Source organism: Hyla sarda, chromosome 3 (genome assembly GCF_029499605.1).
Source record: "Hyla sarda isolate aHylSar1 chromosome 3, aHylSar1.hap1, whole genome shotgun sequence".
Lineage (NCBI taxonomy): Eukaryota > Metazoa > Chordata > Amphibia > Anura > Hylidae > Hyla > Hyla sarda.
Genome location: NC_079191.1, coordinates 254605250 through 254627312, shown reverse-complemented (window position 1 = coordinate 254627312; position 22063 = coordinate 254605250). Strand labels below are relative to the sequence as shown.

Genomic DNA, 22063 nt, shown 5'->3' with positions numbered 1-22063 from the left:
CATGACAATATCCTGCCGGCTTTGGAAGCAGCAGCCTGACATTGCATGCTATTCTGTAGTCTGTGATCTACAAGTACACCCAGATCCTTCTCTACCAGTGACTCTGCCAGTTTAATCCCCCCTAAGACATACGACGCATGCGGGTTATTATTACCCAGATGCATAACTTTACATTTATCCACATTGAACCTCATTTGCCAAGTGGATGCCCAGACACTTAGTCTATCCAAGTCATCTTGTAACTTATGCACATCCTCTATAGACTGTACCGTGCTACAAAGCTTGGTGTCATCTGCAAAGATAGAAACAGAGCTGTTAATACCATCCTCTATATCATTGATAAATAAATTAAACAACAGTGGGCCCAGTACTGAATCTTGGAGTACACCACTAATTACCGGGGACCAATCAGAGTACGAATCATTGACCACCACTCTCTGGGTACGATCCATGAGCCAGTGTTCAATCCAGTTACAAACTAAAATTTCCAAACCCAAAGACCTTAACTTACCTGTCAGACGTCTATGAGGGACAGTATCAAATGCTTTAGCAAAATCCAGAAACACTATATCCACAGCCATTCCTCTGTCAAGGCTTCTACTCACCTCTTCATAAAAGCAAATGTCACGATGCCGGCTGGCAGGTAGTGGATCCTCTGTGCCAGAGAGGGATTGGCGTGGACCGTGCTAGTGGACCGGTTCTAAGCCACTACTGGTTTTCACCAGAGCCCGCCGCAAAGCGGGATGGTCTTGCTGCGGCGGTAGTGACCAGGTCGTATCCACTAGCAACGGCTCACCTCTCTGGCTGCTGAAGATAGGCGCGGTACAAGGGAGTAGGCAGAAGCAAGGTCGGACGTAGCAGAAGGTCGGGGCAGGCAGCAAGGATCGTAGTCAGGGGCAACGGCAGAAGGTCTGGAAACACAGGCAAGGAACACACAAGGAACGCTTTCACTGGCACTAAGGCAACAAGATCCGGCAAGGGAGTGCAAGGGAAGTGAGGTAATATAGGGAAGTGCACAGGTGATTACCCTAATTGGAACCACTGCGCCAATCAGCGGCGCAGTGGCCCTTTAAATCGCAGAGACCCGGCGCGCGCGCGCCCTAGGGAGCGGGGCCGCGCGCGCCGGGACAGAACAGACGGGGAGCGAGTCAGGTAGGGGAGCCGGGGTGCGCATCGCGAGCGGGCGCTACCCGCATCGCGAATCGCATCCCGGCTGGCAGCGGAATCGCAGCGCCCCGGGTCAGAGGACGTGACCGGAGCGCTGCAGCGGAGAGAGTGAAGCGAGCGCTCCGGGGAGGAGCGGGGACCCGGAGCGCTCGGCGTAACAGTACCCCCCCCCTTGGGTCTCCCCCTCTTCTTGAAGCCTGAGAACCTGAGGAGCAGACTTTTGTCAAGGATGTTGTCCTCAGGTTCCCAGGATCTCTCTTCAGGACCACAACCCTCCCAGTCTACTAAAAAAAAATTTTTCCCTCTGACCTTTTTGGCAGCCAAAATTTCCTTGACCGAGAAGACTTCCGAGGAGCCGGAAACAGGAGTGGGAGGAACAGATTTGGGAGAAAAACGGTTGAGGATGAGTGGTTTGAGAAGAGAGACGTGAAAGGCATTAGGGATACGAAGAGAAGGAGGAAGAAGAAGTTTATAAGAGACAGGATTAATTTGACACAAAATTTTGAAAGGACCAAGATAGCGTGGTCCCAACTTGTAGCTAGGGACACGGAAGCGGACATATTTAGCGGAGAGCCATACCTTGTCTCCAGGGGAAAAAACGGGGGGAGCTCTTCTTTTCTTATCCGCGAACCTCTTCATGCGTGAAGAAGCCTGTAAGAGAGAATTTTGGGTCTCTCTCCATATAATGGAAAGGTCACGAGAAATTTCATCCACAGCGGGCAGACCAGAGGGCAAGGGGGTAGGGAGGGGGGGAAGAGGGTGACGGCCGTACACCACGAAAAATGGGGATTTGGAGGAAGATTCAGAGACCCTGAAGTTATACGAGAATTCGGCCCATGGAAGGAGATCTGCCCAGTCATCCTGGCGGGAGGAAACAAAATGTCGCAAATAATCACCCAAGATCTGGTTAATTCTTTCTACTTGTCCATTGGACTGGGGATGATATGCAGAGGAAAAATTTAATTTAATCTTGAGTTGTTTACAGAGAGCCCTCCAGAATTTAGACACGAATTGGACACCTCTATCCGAGACAATCTGCGTAGGCAACCCGTGAAGACGAAAAATGTGTACAAAAAATTGTTTAGCCAACTGAGGCGCAGAAGGAAGACCAGGAAGAGGGATGAAATGTGCCATTTTGGAGAATCGATCAACGACCACCCAAATAACAGTGTTGCCACGGGAAGGGGGTAAATCAGTAATAAAATCCATACCAATCAGAGACCAAGGCTGTTCGGGGACAGGCAGAGGATGAAGAAAACCAGCGGGCTTCTGGCGAGGAGTCTTATCCCGGGCACAGATAGTGCAGGCTCGCACAAAGTCCCCAACATCCGTCTCCAGAGTTGGCCACCAATAGAAGCGGGAGATGAGTTGCACAGATTTCTTGATGCCCGCATGACCTGCGAGATGGGAGGAGTGACCCCATTTGAGGATTCCGAGGCGTTGGCGTGGAGAAACAAAGGTCTTCCCTGGAGGAGTCTGCCTGATGGAGGCAGGAGAAGTGGAGATCAGGCAGTCAGGTGGAATGATGTGTTGCGGAGGGAGATCAACTTCTGAGGCATCCGAGGAACGAGAGAGAGCATCGGCCCTAATGTTCTTATCGGCAGGACGAAAGTGAATCTCAAAATTAAATCGGGCAAAGAACAGAGACCACCGGGCCTGGCGAGGATTCAGCCGTTGGGCAGACTGGAGGTAGGAGAGGTTCTTGTGGTCGGTGTAGATAATAACAGGAGAACTTGATCCCTCCAGCAGATGCCTCCATTCCTCAAGTGCTAATTTAATGGCTAGAAGCTCTCGATCCCCGATGGAGTAGTTCCTCTCCGCTGGAGAGAAGGTCTTAGAGAAAAAACCACAAGTGACAGCATGCCCGGAAGAATTTTTTTGTAGAAGAACAGCTCCAGCTCCCACTGAGGAGGCATCAACCTCCAATAGGAAGGGTTTGGAAGGGTCAGGTCTGGAGAGGACGGGAGCCGAAGAAAAGGCAGACTTGAGTCGTTTAAAGGCGTCTTCTGCTTGAGGAGGCCAGGACTTGGGATCAGCACTTTTTTTGGTTAAAGCCACGATAGGAGCCACAATGGTAGAAAAATGTGGAATAAATTGCCTGTAATAATTGGCGAACCCCAAAAAGCGTTGGATAGCACGGAGTCCGGAGGGGCGTGGCCAATCTAAGACGGCAGAGAGTTTGTCTGGATCCATCTGTAGTCCCTGGCCAGAGACCAAATATCCTAGAAAAGGAAGAGATTGGCATTCAAACAGACATTTCTCAATTTTGGCATAGAGTTGGTTGTCACGAAGTCTCTGAAGAACCATACGGACATGCTGGCGGTGTTCTTCTAGATTGGCAGAAAAAATTAGGATATCGTCCAGATATACAACAACACAGGAGTATAACAGATCACGAAAAATTTCATTGACAAAGTCTTGGAAGACGGCAGGGGCGTTGCACAGTCCAAAGGGCATGACCAGATACTCAAAGTGTCCATCTCTGGTGTTAAATGCCGTTTTCCACTCGTCCCCCTCTCTGATGCGGATGAGGTTATAGGCGCCTCTTAAGTCCAATTTAGTGAAGATGTGGGCACCTTGGAGACGATCAAAGAGTTCAGAGATGAGGGGTAAGGGGTAGCGGTTCTTAACCGTGATTTTATTAAGACCGCGGTAGTCAATGCAAGGATGTAGGGAGCCATCTTTTTTGGACACAAAGAAAAATCCGGCTCCGGCAGGAGAGGAGGATTTACGGATAAAGCCCTTCTTTAGATTCTCCTGGACGTATTCGGACATGGCAAGAGTCTCTGGGGCAGAGAGAGGATAAATTCTGCCCCGGGGTGGAGTAGTACCCGGGAGGAGGTCGATAGGGCAATCATAAGGCCTGTGAGGAGGTAGTGTCTCAGCTTGTTTTTTGCAGAAAACATCCGCGAAGTCCATATAGGCCTTAGGGAGACCGGTTACTGGAGGAACCACAGAGTTACGGCAAGGGTTACTGGGAACTGGTTTTAGACAGTTCTTGGAACAAGAGGACCCCCAACTCTTGATCTCCCCAGTGGACCAATCCAGGGTAGGGGAATGAAGTTGAAGCCAGGGAAGTCCAAGGAGAATTTCCGAGGTGCAATTGGGGAGGACCAAAAGTTCAATCCTCTCATGATGAGATCCGATGCTCATAAGAAGGGGCTCCGTGCGGAAACGTATGGTACAGTCCAATCTTTCATTATTTACACAATTGATGTAGAGGGGTCTGGCGAGACTGGTCACCGGGATGTTGAACCTGTTGACGAGCGAGGCCAAAATAAAATTTCCTGCAGATCCAGAGTCCAAGAAGGCCACAGCAGGGAAGGAGAAGGCAGAGGCAGACATCCGCACAGGCACAGTAAGACGTGGAGAAGCAGAGTAGACATCAAGGACTGTCTCACCTTTGTGCGGAGTCAGCGTACGTCTTTCCAGGCGGGGAGGACGGATAGGACAATCCCTCAGGAAGTGTTCGGTACTAGCACAGTACAGGCAGAGGTTCTCCATACGGCGTCGTGTCCTCTCTTGAGATGTCAGGCGAGACCGGTCGACCTGCATAGCCTCCACGGCGGGAGGCACAGGAACAGATTGCAGGGGACCAGAGGAGAGAGGAGCCGAGGAGACGAAACGCCTCGTGCGAACAGAGTCCATATCTTGGCGGAGTTCCTGGCGCCTTTCAGAAAAACGCATGTCAATGCGAGTGGCTAGGTGAATGAGTTCATGTAGATTAGCAGGGATTTCTCGTGCGGCCAGAACATCTTTAATGTTGCTGGATAGGCCTTTTTTGAAGGTCGCGCAGAGGGCCTCATTATTCCAGGACAATTCTGAAGCAAGTGTACGGAATTGTACGGCATACTCGCCAACGGAAGAATTACCCTGGACCAGGTTCAACAGGGCAGTCTCAGCAGAAGAGGCTCGGGCAGGTTCCTCAAGGACACTTCGGATTTCCGAGAAGAAGGAGTGTACAGAGGCAGTGACGGGGTCATTGCGGTCCCAGAGCGGTGTGGCCCATGACAGGGCTTTTCCGGACAGAAGACTGACTACGAAAGCCACCTTAGACCTTTCAGTGGGAAACAGGTCCGACATCATCTCCAGATGCAGGGAACATTGGGAAAGAAAGCCACGGCAAAACTTAGAGTCCCCATCAAATTTATCCGGCAAGGATAAGCGTATCCCAGGAGCGGCCACTCGCTGCGGAGGAGGTGCAGGAGCTGGCGGAGGAGATGACTGCTGAAGCTGTGGTAGTAACTGTTGTAGCATAACGGTCAGTTGAGACAGCTGTTGGCCTTGTTGCGCTATCTGTTGTGACTGCTGGGCGACCACCGTGGTGAGGTCAGCGACAACTGGCAGAGGAACTTCAGCGGGATCCATGGCCGGATCTACTGTCACGATGCCGGCTGGCAGGTAGTGGATCCTCTGTGCCAGAGAGGGATTGGCGTGGACCGTGCTAGTGGACCGGTTCTAAGCCACTACTGGTTTTCACCAGAGCCCGCCGCAAAGCGGGATGGTCTTGCTGCGGCGGTAGTGACCAGGTCGTATCCACTAGCAACGGCTCACCTCTCTGGCTGCTGAAGATAGGCGCGGTACAAGGGAGTAGGCAGAAGCAAGGTCGGACGTAGCAGAAGGTCGGGGCAGGCAGCAAGGATCGTAGTCAGGGGCAACGGCAGAAGGTCTGGAAACACAGGCAAGGAACACACAAGGAACGCTTTCACTGGCACTAAGGCAACAAGATCCGGCAAGGGAGTGCAAGGGAAGTGAGGTAATATAGGGAAGTGCACAGGTGATTACCCTAATTGGAACCACTGCGCCAATCAGCGGCGCAGTGGCCCTTTAAATCGCAGAGACCCGGCGCGCGCGCGCCCTAGGGAGCGGGGCCGCGCGCGCCGGGACAGAACAGACGGGGAGCGAGTCAGGTAGGGGAGCCGGGGTGCGCATCGCGAGCGGGCGCTACCCGCATCGCGAATCGCATCCCGGCTGGCAGCGGAATCGCAGCGCCCCGGGTCAGAGGACGTGACCGGAGCGCTGCAGCGGAGAGAGTGAAGCGAGCGCTCCGGGGAGGAGCGGGGACCCGGAGCGCTCGGCGTAACAGCAAATTAGATTGGTTTGACAACTTCTATCCTTAGTAAACCCATGCTGGCTATCATTTATAATACAATTATCCCCTATGTATTCCTGTATGTAATCCCTTATAAGTCCTTCAAACAATTAACCCACAATGCACGTTAAACTTACCGGTCTATAGTTTCCTGGGGAAGACCTAGAGCCCTTTTTGAAGATTGGCACCACATTCGCCTTGCGCCAGTCCCTTGGCACAATACCAGACACCAGAGAATCTCTAAATATCATGAACAGGGGTACAGATATTACTGAACTTACCTCTCTAAGAACTCTTGGGTGCAATCCATCTGGCCCTGGAGATTTGCTTACATTTATATCACTTAACTTACCTTGTACCATCTCTACATTAAGCCAGTTCAGTACATTACATGATGTGTTACCAGCACTGACCTGGCCAATGTCAGCTCCTTTTTCCATAGCGTATACAGAACTAAAGAACCCATTCAGTAGCTCCGTTTTCTCTTGATCGCCTGTGACAACCTCCCCATTATCATTATTAAGGGGTCCTACATGCTCTGTCCTTGTTTTTTTTGCATTTATATATCTAAAAAAATATTTAGGGTTAGTTTTGCTTTCTTTGGCCACCTGTCTCTCGTTTTGAATTGTTGCTGTTTTTATTAAATTTTTACAGATTTTATTAAGCTCTTTGTACTGTTTAAATGTTATCGCTGACCCATCAGATTAGAATTTTTTGAAGGCAATTTTTTTTTGTTGTTTATTGCTCTTTTAACATCATTTGTCAGCCATGTAGGATTTAGTTTTAATTGTTTATATTTGTTCCCCTTTGGTATATATTTAGCTGTATCGTTATTTAGAGTTGATTTAAAGATGTCCCATTTACCTTCTGTATCAGTATTTGAGAACACCTCCCCCCAGTCTATGTCCTGTAGTGCAGCCCTCAGCCAAGGGAAGTTTGCCTTTTTAAAGTTATATGTTTTTGCCTTCCCCGCCTGTCTTTGTTTTCTACATTTTAAGTCAAAAGTAACTATATTGTGGTCGGTATTACCAAGGTTTTCCCGCACAGTTACATTACCAACCAGCTCTGCGTTGTTGGAAATGATCAGATCCAACAAGGCATCACTTCTTGTTGGGTCCTCCACAAACGTGCTCATAAAATTATCCTGAAATAAATTTAGGAATTGTCGCCCCTTTGTAGTTTTAGCCAACCCCGGACCCCAATCTATATCTGGATAGTTAAAATCTCCCATTATTACCACTGTACGTGCCCAGGCGGCCCTCTCTATTTGTTTATGAAGCCGAACTTCTATCTCTTCAGTGATATTAGGGGGTCTGTAGATTACACCAAATATTATTTTTTCAGTATTTCCCTCCTTTTGTAATTCTACCCACAGTGATTCCACCTCCTCAGAATCATCACACACTATGGCATCGTTCACACTGACTTTCATACCACTTCTTACATACAGACAGACTCCACCACCTTTTCTGTTCATTCTATCCTTGCCATGTCCAGCCATGTCTCAGTGACCCCAACTATATCAATATGTTCCTCCAGTATCAAGGCCTCAAGCTCCCCAATTTTATTTGCTAGGCTTCTGGCATTTGTGAACATACACTTTACATTTCCATCCTTTATGTTATTGGGGTTAATGGGATTCAAGGGTGTAAGTTTTTTTTTTCCTATGAAGCCTATTCCTATTAACTATTCTAACCCCTCCCTCCCCATTGAGGTGCAGCCCGTCCCTACGGTAGAGCCGGTAATCAACAGCAAAGTCAGCCCAGTTCTCCATGAACCCAAGCCCTTCCTTCCTACACCAGCTTCTGAGCCACTTGTTTACCTCCCTGATCTCCTGCTGCCTCTCTGGTGTGGCTCGCGGTACTGGTAGTATTTCAGAAAATACTACCTTGGAGGTCCTTGCCTTAAGCTTGCGGCCTAAGTCCCTGAAATCATTTTTAAGGACACTCCACCTACCTCTTACTTTGTCATTGGTGCCAATATGTACCATGACTGCTGGGTCCTCTCCAGCCCCGCCCAGCAACCTGTCAACCCGATCCGCAATGTGCCGAACTTGTGCGCCAGGCAGACAACACACTGTTCGGCGATCCCGGTCTTTGTGACAGATTGCCCTGTCTGTCCCCCTAATAATTGAGTCCCCCACCACTAGTACCTGTCTGGCCTGCCCTGTTCTCCTCCCTCCCTCCTTACTGGAGCAGACACCCCCCTGGCGGTCAGAGGCGGTATCCTGCTGCAGTTCTGCTAGCTCTGTAATGGCATCCCCCTCATCTGCCAAGCGGGCAAACTTGTTGGGGTGTGCCAGTTCAGGACTAGCCTCCCTGACACTTTTTCCCCTACCCCTCTTTCTAACTGTAACCCAGCTAACTGCCTGACTGTCCTGCAACTCCGTCCCACTGTCCTCCCCCACCTCTATTCCCGAGAGTGCCTGCTCAGTGAGCATGAAACTCCTCTCCATGTTGTTAGTGCTTCTCATTGTTGCCAGTCGCCCCTCTAGATGCAGGATCTGGGCTTCCAAACGGACAACTAGCACACATCTCGCACAACAATATGCACCCTCAAACTGTTGTTCAAGGATTGCATGCATTGAACAGGATGTACATTGGACTGCATTTTCCAACATGGAGGCCATCTAGTTTTGGGGATTTCACAAATGTATAGGAAAAAACAGACAGTCAAAATTACACTTAAAATTTTTTGTAGACCTTGTGGGTTCAGAAATTAACACAACAACACTCAGAAGAGCAAGCTCTCAATAAGAGTCCCAAGCTAAGATTTATACACCTGTGCCCAATCTACTCCTCCTCCCCCCAAAATATGAATGTGGACTATAGGCAGTCGCACCCACTCCACAGATTCACTCCGCACAACAGATAATCACAGTTTTTGAAACTCCTATTTCACGCCCCCTCTTACACAGCAACACTCAGAAGAGCAAGCAATGTGAATTCTATTCACATCACTGGCTGGCCTGAGTATAGTGCAGTGATGCTAGCGCAGGAGAAAGCCGCTCCATCTCTGCAATAGAAAGGACAATCCCATGGGGTGTCGGGCATTATACCTGCTGTGATCTGTCTATTAGTACAGGTACTACAGCTCCCATCATGAAACAGTCTGTTCCATGCTGGGAGTAATAGTACTACCTAAAAAAATTAAAAAATAGAAAAAAAAAGTGAAACACACACACACTTTATTAAACACAATATTAAAATACATTACTAATGTAAAAAAAATATATAATTTTTACATTTAAATGGCCCCTTTCTACATTTTTATTATTGTCGGCAACATTTTTAGGTCCCTGCCCACCCACATAAATTGATCCCTGTTTAAAAATTAACATTAACATTTTTTTTTTGTATTTCAGTTTTTGGGAGCGAGCAGGGACCAGAAAGTTCAGAGCTTAATATTAAAAATGGGGCTAAAAAGAAGTAAAGTGGAAGTTAAAAGAATTATGATTTAGTCCTGGTCCCTGCCCGCTCCCGAAAATTTAAAGACAAAAAAATAATTTTAGTGTTAATTTTTAAACAGGGATCAATCATTTTAAACAGGGATCAATTTATGTGGTCTGGCAGGGACATAAAAATGTAGCCGACAATAATAAAAATGTAGTGTGTGTGTGTGTGTGTGTTTTTCACTTTTTTTTTTCAGCGGGAAAGATGAATGGTGAGTGGCCGGTCGGAGTACAGAGCAGAGATGTGAACACAGGAGAAAGCCGCTCCGCATCTCGGGGATGAAGGATGATCGCAACGGGTGTCAGGAGTGACAACTGCTGTGATCTGTCCTTAACTGCAGGTACTACTGCTCCCAACATGGAGTACACTCTTCTCCATGCTGGGAGCTGCAGCACCTGCATTAATAGACAGATCGCAGCGAGTGTCACTCCTGACACCTGCTATGATCCTCCTGTATAATCTATAGATGTGGCTGACCGCTCTTCTATGGTCCCCTGAACTGACGTTTATATACACCTATTCATATTTTCCACCAAGAGTGGGGATTGGCCGGATGGTGGCAGCCAATCACCGCTCTCAGCGGGAAATATGAGCCGTGATTGGCCGGCCGGATTACAGAGCAGAGATGAGAGCGCAGGAGAGAGACGCTCAGCAACTCAGGGATGAAAGATGATCACAGCGAGTGTCAGTAGTGACACCCGCTGTGATCTGTCCTTAACTGCAGGTACTAATGCTCCCAACATGGAGCACACTCTGTTCCATGCTGGGAGCTGCAGTATCTGCATTAATAGACAGATCACAGCGCGTGTCACTCCTGACACCCGCTATGATCCTCCTGTATAATGTATAGATGCGGTCGGCCGCTCTTCTATGGACCCTTGAACTGATGTATATGTACACCTATTCATATTTTCCGCCCAGAGTGGGGATTGGCCAGATGGTGGTAGCCAATCACCCCTCTCAGCGGGAAATATGAATGGGCGGGCAGCCGGCGGCTCTTCTATGGTCCCCTGCACTGATGGATACATAAACCGATTCATATTTCCCACTGAAAATTTTGATTAGCTGGAACCATCTGGCCAATCACAGCTCTCTGTGGTAAATATGAATAGGTGTATATATATGGCAGTGCAGGGGACCATAGATGAGCGGCTGACCACATCTATACATTATACAGGAGGATTGCAAAAGGTGCCAGAAGTGACACGGGCGATCTGTCAGTTAGTACAGGTACTACTACTCCCATCATGGAACAGTGTGTTCCATGTTGGGAGTAATTGTACTACCTAAAAAATATTTTTTTTGAAAAGTGAAAAACACACACACTACATTTTTATTATTGTCGGATACATTTTTAGTGCCCTGCCTGCCCACATAAATTGATCCCTGTTTAAATATAAATTTAAATGTTGTTACATTAAAGATACATTTTGTTAAATACAATTTTTTCCATCACTACTGTATCTTTTTTACTATTTTTTTTTAATGCTACCCTATGAAATTTTATTAAAAAAGGTATCTCCATCACTTTTTTGGATCGCTAAAGTTCATATTTTCTCAGTTTTTTCATTTTTTTTTTGTATGAGGGCTAACTTTTTGCGCCGGGATCTGTATTTTTAATACATTTTTTTATCAATATTATTTTGGAATAAAATGTTGTAAAAAAAGCAGCAATTTTGGACCTGCCGTACATGACCCAAGCATCGCTCCGATGCTCGCGGTCATCTATAGGATGTAAATGTACATCCTGGTGCATTAAGTACCACCGCACAGGACGTACATTTACGTCCTGTGTCGTTAAGGGGTAATACAATTTCATAGGGTACCATTAAAAAAATATATTAAAAAAGATACAGTAGTAGTAAAGATACACTCCTGTTTCGCCGTAGATTTTTGGGCAAAATGACTGATGTCATTACAAAGTAGAATTGGTGGCGCAAAAAATAAGCTATCATATGGATTTTTAGGTGCAAAATTGAAAGAGTTATGATTTTTTAAAGGCAAGGAGGAAAAAACGAAATGCAAAAACTGAAAAACCCTCGGTCCTTAAGGGGTTAACATCAGTGTTGATGGATAGCCAATGTCATTGTTTACATCCACCACAGTAGTGCACCTAAATTCCTGTATTGTATTATTCTAATTGTTACACATCCACTCCGTTTATCTGGTGTAGGATGCCATTGTAGCACTTGTAGTCTGCTGCAGGCATCCCCCATTGTATGCATTTTTATGCTGGGGGTCGCCCCTAGCAACAGACCTCAAGGGCAGGATCTGCTCCCCCAACATAAATGCACATCTGCATTTGGGGTTGAGCACCAACTGCCATTTGAGACCACGTCTTTGTTGTTGTTTTTTTTACCAATTTTGAGCTGTAGAATAAGTTATAGCCCAAAAAATGGCTGTTTGTAATAGAGACAACCCAAAAATAGTTATAAAATGGCCAAAAGATTGAAAAAAGGGAAAAGAAAAAAATATACAGAAGCAAGTCTTGAGACATCCTCTGTAGCTGCCTCTCTCTCTCTCTCTTACTAATAGATTAGATATGGGAGATCCCTGTCTCTTAACTGAGTGCTATTTATAGGGAAGCCATTGAAAATACAGACAAATCTTCAGACATCTTGATATAGAGCATTTATCATTTATTCATGTACATCTCTACTTATTCTGGGCTAGGTAGTCATGTGGCTGGCCCCACTGAGTGACTGACAGCTATCTGTGTATACAGCCTCCTTGACTACTTAGCCCAGATTGTACACAGATTTACATTATTAAATGGAAAGTCATACATCTGCAGATTGAACTGCAGTGGAAACATGACAGGTTCCCTTTTAATCGGTATATGACGATATGTTTTAGAAACCTGACAACCCCTTAAAAAAAATTAAAACAATTGGGATATTATCTGATTTCTTAAATTTTTTTCCTGTCTCTTCTACCTATAATACGCAGGCTTTAACAATAGACAGAATAGTATGCATCAAAATAGAATATCATTTTATTCTTGGCTGCAGAAAGGTAAGAAATGGTTCAAGGAGAGATAACAAAGCAAGTACAGTTAAAGTAAAAAATAAATAAATAAATAAATAAAAAGACGGAAAGCCTACAAAGCTGTCACAAGTCAAGAATGTTTACTGAAATGAATTACTTGGGAAATTTATAATATTTTATTTAGTAAAATGCATTGTCTATACCGGTCACTTGCTTTTGAAAATCAAAATTTAAATTATTTAAGTTTAATCGTATATTTGTTTCAACATTTATGGTGCTTGAACTATACAATAGAAGAGGTGTATCTCCCTGGGGTTGCTCCAGGCACCATTGCCCAACCACTGATTTTGCTGGGGGAAGTCATGACCTTGTACAAGTATGGCTTTAGAAAAATTGGCCATTTTTTGAAGGGTAAACGTTTAAAAATTCCTTAAGCAAACCCAGGGTGATCCGACCTTTCTATTGAATCATTCAAACACCATAAAAGTGCACAGTGCTGAGAAGTTAAAAAGTATCATTTCTAAACAGATATAGAAGTCCACACAAATCCATATAAATGCAGGTTTCTAAAATGGTGTATCCTAGACTATGTTCAAACACAATAAAATTGTCTGTTTATTTTATTTTTTGAAGAGTAAACGGCCAAATTGTTTTGCCTTTAGTCAGTTTTTCAGCAACTTACATCCCAATATGAGGCTTTAAAATGATGTGTGTTCATAGCCTGAGTTCACTAGAATAATAGTAAGGCTAGGTTCAGACTACGGAATCTCCGGGCAGAAAATTTCTGCCCGGAGATTCCGAGTGCGGCCATTGCTGACTGAATCAGTCGGCGCTAGGACCGCGCGGACACTGCAGTCTCCCATAGACTGCAATGTGTTCCGCGCGGATTTCAGCCTGAAGAAAGAGCAACCCCTTTCTTCAGGTGGAAATTTCCAAGCGGATTTTCAGTTCACAAATTCCGCTTCACAAATTCCGAAGTGTGAATTTGTGAACGAAAAACCATTCACTACACTATACATTTTAGTAAGCGGAATTTCCGCCTGCAATTTCAAAGCGAAATTGCAGGCGGAAATTCCGTAGTCTGAACCTAGCCTTATTCATACAGAGTGGCCTTCTATACCAACTTGTAAGAAAAGGAGGTCTCCCTTGTTGATGTTCAAATTATCCTATCATAAGCCACATGAAGAGGGGTTGTCTTCATATGACAAAGGGGTTGATTTACTAAGAGTGGAGTAGACTTTTCTTTGTGGGTTTGTTTTCCCGACAGGTACCGGTATATTTCCACAGTATTTACAAATTCTTCCCTTTTCTTTTTTTTTTTTTTACAACAATACGAGTTTTCCGGAGCTCAAATTTGCCACATTTTATGTGGAAACTTTAGTAAATATTTTGAAAAAAGGGAGTGATGGTCGGGTTTGAAGTTTTTTTTTTTGGGGGGGGGGGGCGTAAATTATGCTGCACATGATGTGCGCCTAAATTCAGTCGCAAAACCAGACAAAAAAACATTGAAAACACATTAGTAAATAACCCCCAATGTGTTTAAGAAATGGCACTATAACTTTAAATCACTTTACGTTTCTTTTTGTATAACTTTTAAACAAATTAAAGTTTTCTAATTTACCTATATCAGTAAGTTAAAGTGAAGTGAAATATTTTATTGTTTCAGCATTTTCTGTTACATAGAAAATCTAGAATAAGACACAAGCAAACCCAACTAGAAATGCATGACTTTTTCCCAGTTTTTGTCCTGGCAGTTCCCTTGAATCCTTTGTACATATGTAAAGGAGTTATCCAGGATTAGAAAATCAAAACTGCTTTTTTTTCTATAACCAGCGGCCCTTGTGTCCTCAGTTTGTGTGTGGTATTGCAATTCAGTTTCTTTGAAGTGAATAGTTCCAAGGTGTAATACCCCACACAACCTGAGGACAGGGGTGGTGCTGTTTAAAAAAAAAAAAAAAAAAGCAGCTATGTTTTTCTAATCCTGGATAACCCCTTGAATGCATTCAAGTCATAGGCATGTAAAGTACAGTGTACGGTGACCCTTACGGTTGTGTATATATATTTTGCATTTTCTAGCACTTCATAAAGACAAGCCAGTAAAAGAAGAAAAAATTGAAAAGCCAAAGCACAAAGGTATGTATATAAATGTAAGCTAACATTTTGTAAAGGTCATTCAGTATCATATGAGTATGTTTATCCCCCCACTGCCTGTTTTTTGGCTTTATCCATATGTAAATATCACTTAGAGGAGTGTCTTACAGGAGTAGATATAAACTCCTGACTTCATATTGTCAGTTCTGCATTAACTAATGCCAAGCAACTGAATTTTCCTTTGAAATTAACTGGGAAATAAAATGTCAGTTTTGGATCTTCGGAAGTGATTGCTGTATCCTTTAATGGTGTATTCACACGTCCAGTATTCTGCGCAGGATTTTCTGCTGCAGATTTCACTGTACACGAAATGAGTGAACACAGCTGGAAATCCTGCGCATCAAATCCGCGCAGAATACTGGACGTGTGAAAAGACTAGACATGCAATTTGTTTCGTCATGAATGCTAATTTATACGAATTCCACCGTTTTCAGGCGTTTGGATTGAGCCGAACGCACGAAAACATATTTGGAACATTTCCGAATAACCACAATAATATGAACATCAGATTAAGGAATACATTCGTAAAATAACGAATGTATTCCTAGGATAAAGAATGCATTCGTTAAACATAAAACGAAAGAAAATTATTAATTCGATTTTTTCAATTGGTTCTTGGGAGGTCACATGATCGGAGTTAATTGTTACATGATAGCTTTTCGCCAATTAGCTTATTCCAGTCGATCCCTACTGTATCACAGACAGTGAGACTGTTAAATTAGTTGTGAGGTAGTCCGGGGAGAGTTTTCCTGGTGTTACTGGAGTGTGGAGTCACTGGATTTGCAGAAATGGATGGTATACTTGGCTTCTGGCACAGAGACAACTGTAAAACAAGTTAAGGTAACACCTGCTATTTTTTTTACAAGAGAGGATCAGCAAGGTCTGCATTAGAAATAAGCGTTAGAAAGAAGCATTAAAACGAAAAACAAAATTGTCCGAAAACTAAAGTGAAACGAATGATATATATATATAACGAATAGATCCAAAATAACGAATGCATCTGACAGCCGAACAGTTTCCGAATAGAACCGAAAAAAATATATACGAATGCGTCCAAAAACAGAATAAAACAAATTACTGTATGCCGAAGGTTTAACAGAACCGAAAAAAATATATACGAAAAAAAAAAAACGAAACAAACGAATACTTTGGTCATGCGCAAGTCTAGAATAGACCCTAAAGGTGTAAAGAAATCTGGGGACAAAGTCATGCATTCTTTTGCAAAAGTGGATAGAACAGTGTTTCCCAACCAGGGTGCCTTCAGCTGTTGCCAGACTGCAACTCCCAGCATGTTGTACACCCTGGTTGGGAAAGAGTGCTCTAGTTACTGGCATTGGGGCATCCATAGTGTGAAATACATGTGACCCTACCCTTAGTGATTATTGATGGGAGAATATTTTTTAAATCATTAAAAATCTAAATGTCCTAATGTGTAACATATATTACATTATTTTCTGCATGTAATTATAAATAAGACCACCTTTAAAGTGTTAAAGGGATAGTTCTGTGCTGAAAAACGTATCCCCTATCGTAAGGATAGGGGATAAGTTTCAGATTGCGGGGGTCCGACTGCTGGGGCCCCCGTGATCTTCTATACAGGGCCCAAGCTCGCTGGCCAGATAGCGTGTGTCAACCACCGCATGAAGCGGCAGCAGACACGCCCCCTCAATACATCGCTATGGCAAAGCTGGAGATTGCAGAAGGCAGCGCTCCGGCTCTGCCATAGAGTTGTATTGAGGGGGCGTGTCAGCCGCCGCTTCGTGTGGTGGTAAACACGCCCCCTTCCCACAGGCTGCCGGGGACCCGCGATCTGAAACTTATCCCCTATCCTTAGGATAGGGGATAAGTTTTTAAGCACTGGATATCTCCTTTAAAGGGGTACTCTGGTGGAAAACAAATGTTTTTAAATCAACTGATGCCAGGAAGTTAAAAAGATTTGTAAATTATTTCTATATAAAAATCTTAATTCTTCTAGTACTTATGGGGATTTTCTCCTTCTCTGGGCAGTTCCTGACACAGACAGAGGTGTCAGTAGAGAGCACTGTGGTAAGACTGGAAAGAACTACACAATTTTCTCTGTAGTATACAGCAGCTAATAAGTACTGGAAGGATTCATATTTTCAAATAGAAGCAATTTACAAATCTGTTTAATTTTCTGGCACCAGTAGAATAGAAAGCATTAGTTTTTCTCAGAAGTACCCCTTTAAATTCACGGTCCTATACAGTCCTCCAAAGTGGCATGCAGAGTCTAAACCATACATTGCCATGACAATGATGCTAAGAAGTATCCAAATTGTGGTATAATAATAATAATAATAATAACAATAATAAATAGTATTCATATTTTTTCTTATTTAATAAAAGGTCAACATATTCCACATTAGACCACTGGCAGGTACACCTCTGTGTGCTGATGTGCTATGTGCTCACAATGGAATGGAAGGCAATGGAATGCATAGTGGTTAACACAATATTATTTTAAAGGGGTACTCCTGTGGAAAACTTTTTTTTTTAAATCAACTGGTGCCAGAAAGTTAAACAGATTTGTAAATTAAGGAAATGCAGATATGTGTAGCTCAACCACAAAAAATGAGCGAGGTTAACTAAGAGCTCTCCCCCACAGAGAGATATAGAAAAATGATAAAAATAGGATATTAGTCCTCAGCTCAATATCAAAAAAGATTAATGGGGGATGTCTGGTATCAATAATAGAGAAAAAACATAATTGGTATATAAATGATATTTAATAGATATTAGATATTAAATAGTGCGTTCCCACAGGGCCCTACGGTGGCGCACAATTAGTTAAAAAGTAATAAATATAAAAAATGCAACAAGTTATTACACTACAGAGCGAATGATACTCCTAATAACAAATGTATCTATTATGGCTAACAGCCATATAATGATACACTGGGTGATGATGTGACATCCAATGTTACTCTGATCAGAATGGTGGTGTCACGATGCCGGCTGGCAGGTAGTGGATCCTCTGTGCCAGAGAGGGATTGGCGTGGACCGTGCTAGTGGATCGGTTCTAAGTCACTACTGGTTTTCACCAGAGCCCGCCGCAAAGCGGGATGGTCTTGCTGCGGCGGTAGTGACCAGGTCGTATCCACTAGCAAAGCCTCAACCTCTCTGACTGCTGAAGATAGGCGCGGTACAAGGGAGTAGACAGAAGCAAGGTCGGACGTAGCAGAAGGTCGGGGCAGGCAGCAAGGATCGTAGTCGGGGGCAACGGCAGGAGGTCTGGAACACAGGCTAGGAACACACAAGGAAACGCTTTCACTGGCACAATGGCAACAAGATCCGGCGAGGGAGTGAAGGGGAAGTGAGGTATAAATAGGGAGTGCACAGGTGAACACACTAATTGGAACCACTGCGCCAATCAGCGGCGCAGTGGCCCTTTAAATCGCAGAGACCCGGCGCGCGCGCGCCCTAGGGAGCGGGGCCGCGCGCGCCGGGACAGGACTGACGGAGAGCGAGTCAGGTACGGGAGCCGGGATGCGCATCGCGAGCGGGCGCTACCCGCATCGCGAATCGCATCCCGGCTGGAGACGGTATCACAGCGCACCGGGTCAGTGGAGCTGCCCGGAGCGCTGCGGTAGCGAGAGAGAAGCGAGCGCTCCGGGGAGGAGCGGGGACCCGGAGCGCTCGGCGTAACAGTACCCCCCCCTTGGGTCTCCCCCTCTTCTTAGAGCCTGAGAACCTGAGGAGCAGACTTTTGTCTAGGATGTTGTCCTCAGGTTCCCAGGATCTCTCTTCAGGTCCACAGCCCTCCCAATCCACCAAAAAGAACCTTTTTCCTCTGACCGTCTTGGAGGCCAGTATCTCTTTCACTGAGAAGACGTCAGAAGAACCGGAGACAGGAGTGGGAGAAACTAATTTGGGAGAGAAACGGTTGATGATGAGTGGTTTAAGAAGAGAGACATGAAAGGCATTAGGAATACGGAGAGAAGGAGGAAGAAGAAGTTTGTAAGAGACGGGATTAATTTGGCACAAGACTTTGAAAGGACCAAGATAGCGTGGACCCAGTTTGTAACTGGGGACACGAAAGCGGACATATTTAGCGGAGAGCCATACCTTGTCTCCGGGAGCAAAAATGGGGGGAGCTCTTCTTCTCTTATCGGCAAACTTTTTCATGCGAGATGAAGCCTGTAAAAGAGAATCTTGGGTCTCTTTCCATATGGTGGAAAGATCACGAGTCACTTCATCTACAGCGGGCAAACCAGAGGGCAAGGGAGTAGGGAGGGGGGGAAGAGGGTGACGGCCGTACACCACGAAAAATGGGGATTTGGAGGAAGATTCAGAGACTCTAAAGTTATACGAGAATTCGGCCCATAGTAGAAGATCTGCCCAATCATCCTGGCGGGAGGAAACAAAATGTCGTAAATAATCACCCAAGACCTGGTTAATTCTTTCTACTTGTCCATTGGATTGAGGATGATATGCAGAAGAAAAGTTTAATTTAATCTTGAGTTGTTTACAGAGAGCCCTCCAGAATTTTGACACGAATTGGACGCCTCTATCCGAGACTATCTGTGTGGGCAACCCGTGAAGACGAAAAATGTGTACAAAAAATTGTTTAGCCAACTGAGGCGCTGAAGGAAGACCAGGAAGAGGGATGAAATGTGCCATCTTGGAGAATCGATCAACGACCACCCAAACAACAGTGTTGCCACGGGATGGGGGTAGGTCTGTAATAAAATCCATACCAATCAGAGACCAAGGCTGTTCAGGGACAGGCAGAGGATGAAGAAAACCAGCGGGCTTCTGGCGAGGAGTCTTATCCCGGGCACAGACAGTGCAGGCTCGCACAAAGTCCACGACATCCGTCTCCAGAGTCGGCCACCAATAGAAGCGAGAGATGAGTTGCACAGATTTCTTGATGCCTGCATGACCTGCGAGATGGGAGGAGTGACCCCATTTGAGGATTCCGAGGCGTTGGCGTGGAGAGGCGAAGGTCTTTCCTGGAGGAGTTTGCCTGATGGAGGCTGGAGAAGTGGAAATCAGGCAGTCAGGAGGAATGATGTGTTGCGGAGAGAGTTCAACTTCCGAGGCATCCGAGGAACGAGAGAGAGCATCGGCCCTAATGTTCTTATCGGCAGGCCGAAAGTGAATTTCAAAGTTAAATCGGGCAAAGAACAGAGACCACCTGGCCTGGCGAGGATTCAGCCGTTGGGCAGACTGGAGATAGGAGAGGTTCTTGTGATCGGTGTAAATAATAACTGGAAATCTTGATCCCTCCAGCAGATGCCTCCATTCCTCAAGTGCTAATTTAATGGCTAGAAGCTCTCGATCCCCGATGGAGTAGTTCCTCTCCGCCGGAGAGAAGGTCCTAGAAAAAAAACCACAAGTAACAGCATGCCCGGAAGAATTTTTTTGTAGAAGGACCGCTCCAGCTCCTACAGAGGAGGCATCAACCTCCAATAGGAAGGGTTTAGATGGGTCAGGTCTAGAGAGCACGGGAGCCGAAGAAAAGGCAGACTTGAGCCGTTTAAAGGCGTCTTCCGCTTGAGGAGGCCAAGACTTGGGATTGGCATTTTTTTTGGTTAAAGCCACGATAGGGGCCACAACGGTAGAAAAATGTGGAATAAATTGCCTGTAATAATTGGCGAACCCCAAAAAACGTTGGATAGCACGGAGTCCGGAGGGGCGTGGCCAATCTAAGACGGCAGAGAGTTTGTCTGGATCCATTTGTAGTCCCTGGCCAGAGACCAAGTATCCTAGGAAAGGAAAAGATTGGCATTCAAACAGACATTTCTCTATCTTGGCATAAAGTTGATTGTCACGAAGTCTCTGAAGAACCATACGGACATGCTGGCGGTGTTCTTCTAGATTGGCAGAAAAAATCAGGATATCGTCCAGATATACAACAACACAGGAGTATAAGAGATCACGAAAAATTTCATTAACAAAGTCTTGGAAGACGGCAGGGGCGTTGCACAGGCCAAAGGGCATGACCAGATACTCAAAGTGTCCATCTCTAGTGTTAAATGCCGTTTTCCATTCATCCCCCTCTCTGATGCGGATGAGATTATAAGCACCTCTTAAGTCCAGTTTGGTAAAGATGTGGGCACCTTGGAGGCGATCAAAGAGTTCAGAGATGAGGGGTAGGGGGTAGCGGTTCTTTACCGTGATTTTATTAAGACCACGGTAGTCAATGCAAGGACGTAGAGAGCCATCTTTTTTGGACACAAAGAAAAATCCGGCTCCGGCAGGAGAGGAGGATTTACGGATAAAGCCTTTTTTTAAATTTTCCTGGATGTACTCCGACATAGCAAGAGTCTCTGGGGCGGACAGAGGATAGATTCTGCCCCGGGGTGGAGTAGTGCCCGGGAGGAGGTCAATAGGACAATCATAAGGCCTGTGAGGAGGTAGAGTCTCAGCTTGTTTTTTGCAAAAAACATCCGCAAAGTCCATATAGGCCTTAGGGAGACCGGTTACCGGGGAAACCACAGAGTCACGGCAAGGGGTACTGGGAACCGGTTTTAGGCAGTCCTTGAAACAAGAGGGCCCCCAACTCTTGATCTCCCCAGAGGACCAATCCAGGGTTGGGGAATGGAGTTGAAGCCAGGGTAGTCCAAGGAGGATTTCGGAAGTGCAATTGGGGAGGACCAAAAATTCAATCTTCTCGTGATGAGGTCCGATGCACATTAGAAGGGGCTCCGTGCGGAAACGTATGGTACAGTCCAGTCTTTCATTGTTTACACAATTGATGTAGAGGGGTCTGGCGAGACTGGTCACTGGGATGTTGAACTTGTTGACGAGAGAGGCCAAAATAAAATTTCCTGCAGATCCGGAATCCAAGAAGGCCATAGTAGAGAAGGAGAAGGCAGAGGCAGATATCCGCACAGGCACAGTAAGACGTGGAGAAGCAGAGTAGACATCAAGGACTGTCTCACCTTTGTGCGGAGTCAGCGTACGTCTTTCCAGGCGGGGAGGACGGATAGGACAATCCTTCAGGAAGTGTTCGGTACTGGCACAGTACAGGCAGAGATTCTCCATGCGGCGTCGTGTCCTCTCTTGAGGTGTCAGGCGAGACCGGTCGACCTGCATAGCCTCCACGGCGGGAGGCACAGGAACGGATTGCAGGGGACCAGAGGAGAGAGGAGCCGGGGAGAAAAAACGCCTTGTGCGAACAAAGTCCATATCCTGGCGGAGCTCCTGACGCCTTTCGGAAAAACGCATGTCAATGCGAGTGGCAAGATGG

At 45.6% G+C, this 22063-nt stretch overlaps 1 protein-coding gene across 1 annotated transcript in view; it reads left to right on the top strand.

The window, feature by feature from the left end:
• Positions 1-22063, top strand: part of TRDN (triadin) — a 408805-nt gene that overhangs the window by 59899 nt on the left and 326843 nt on the right. Inside the window, exon 5 of the mRNA XM_056563602.1 lies at positions 14776-14832. Within this exon, the coding sequence (XP_056419577.1) occupies positions 14776-14832 (57 nt within the window). The remainder of the gene's footprint in view (positions 1-14775; positions 14833-22063) is intronic.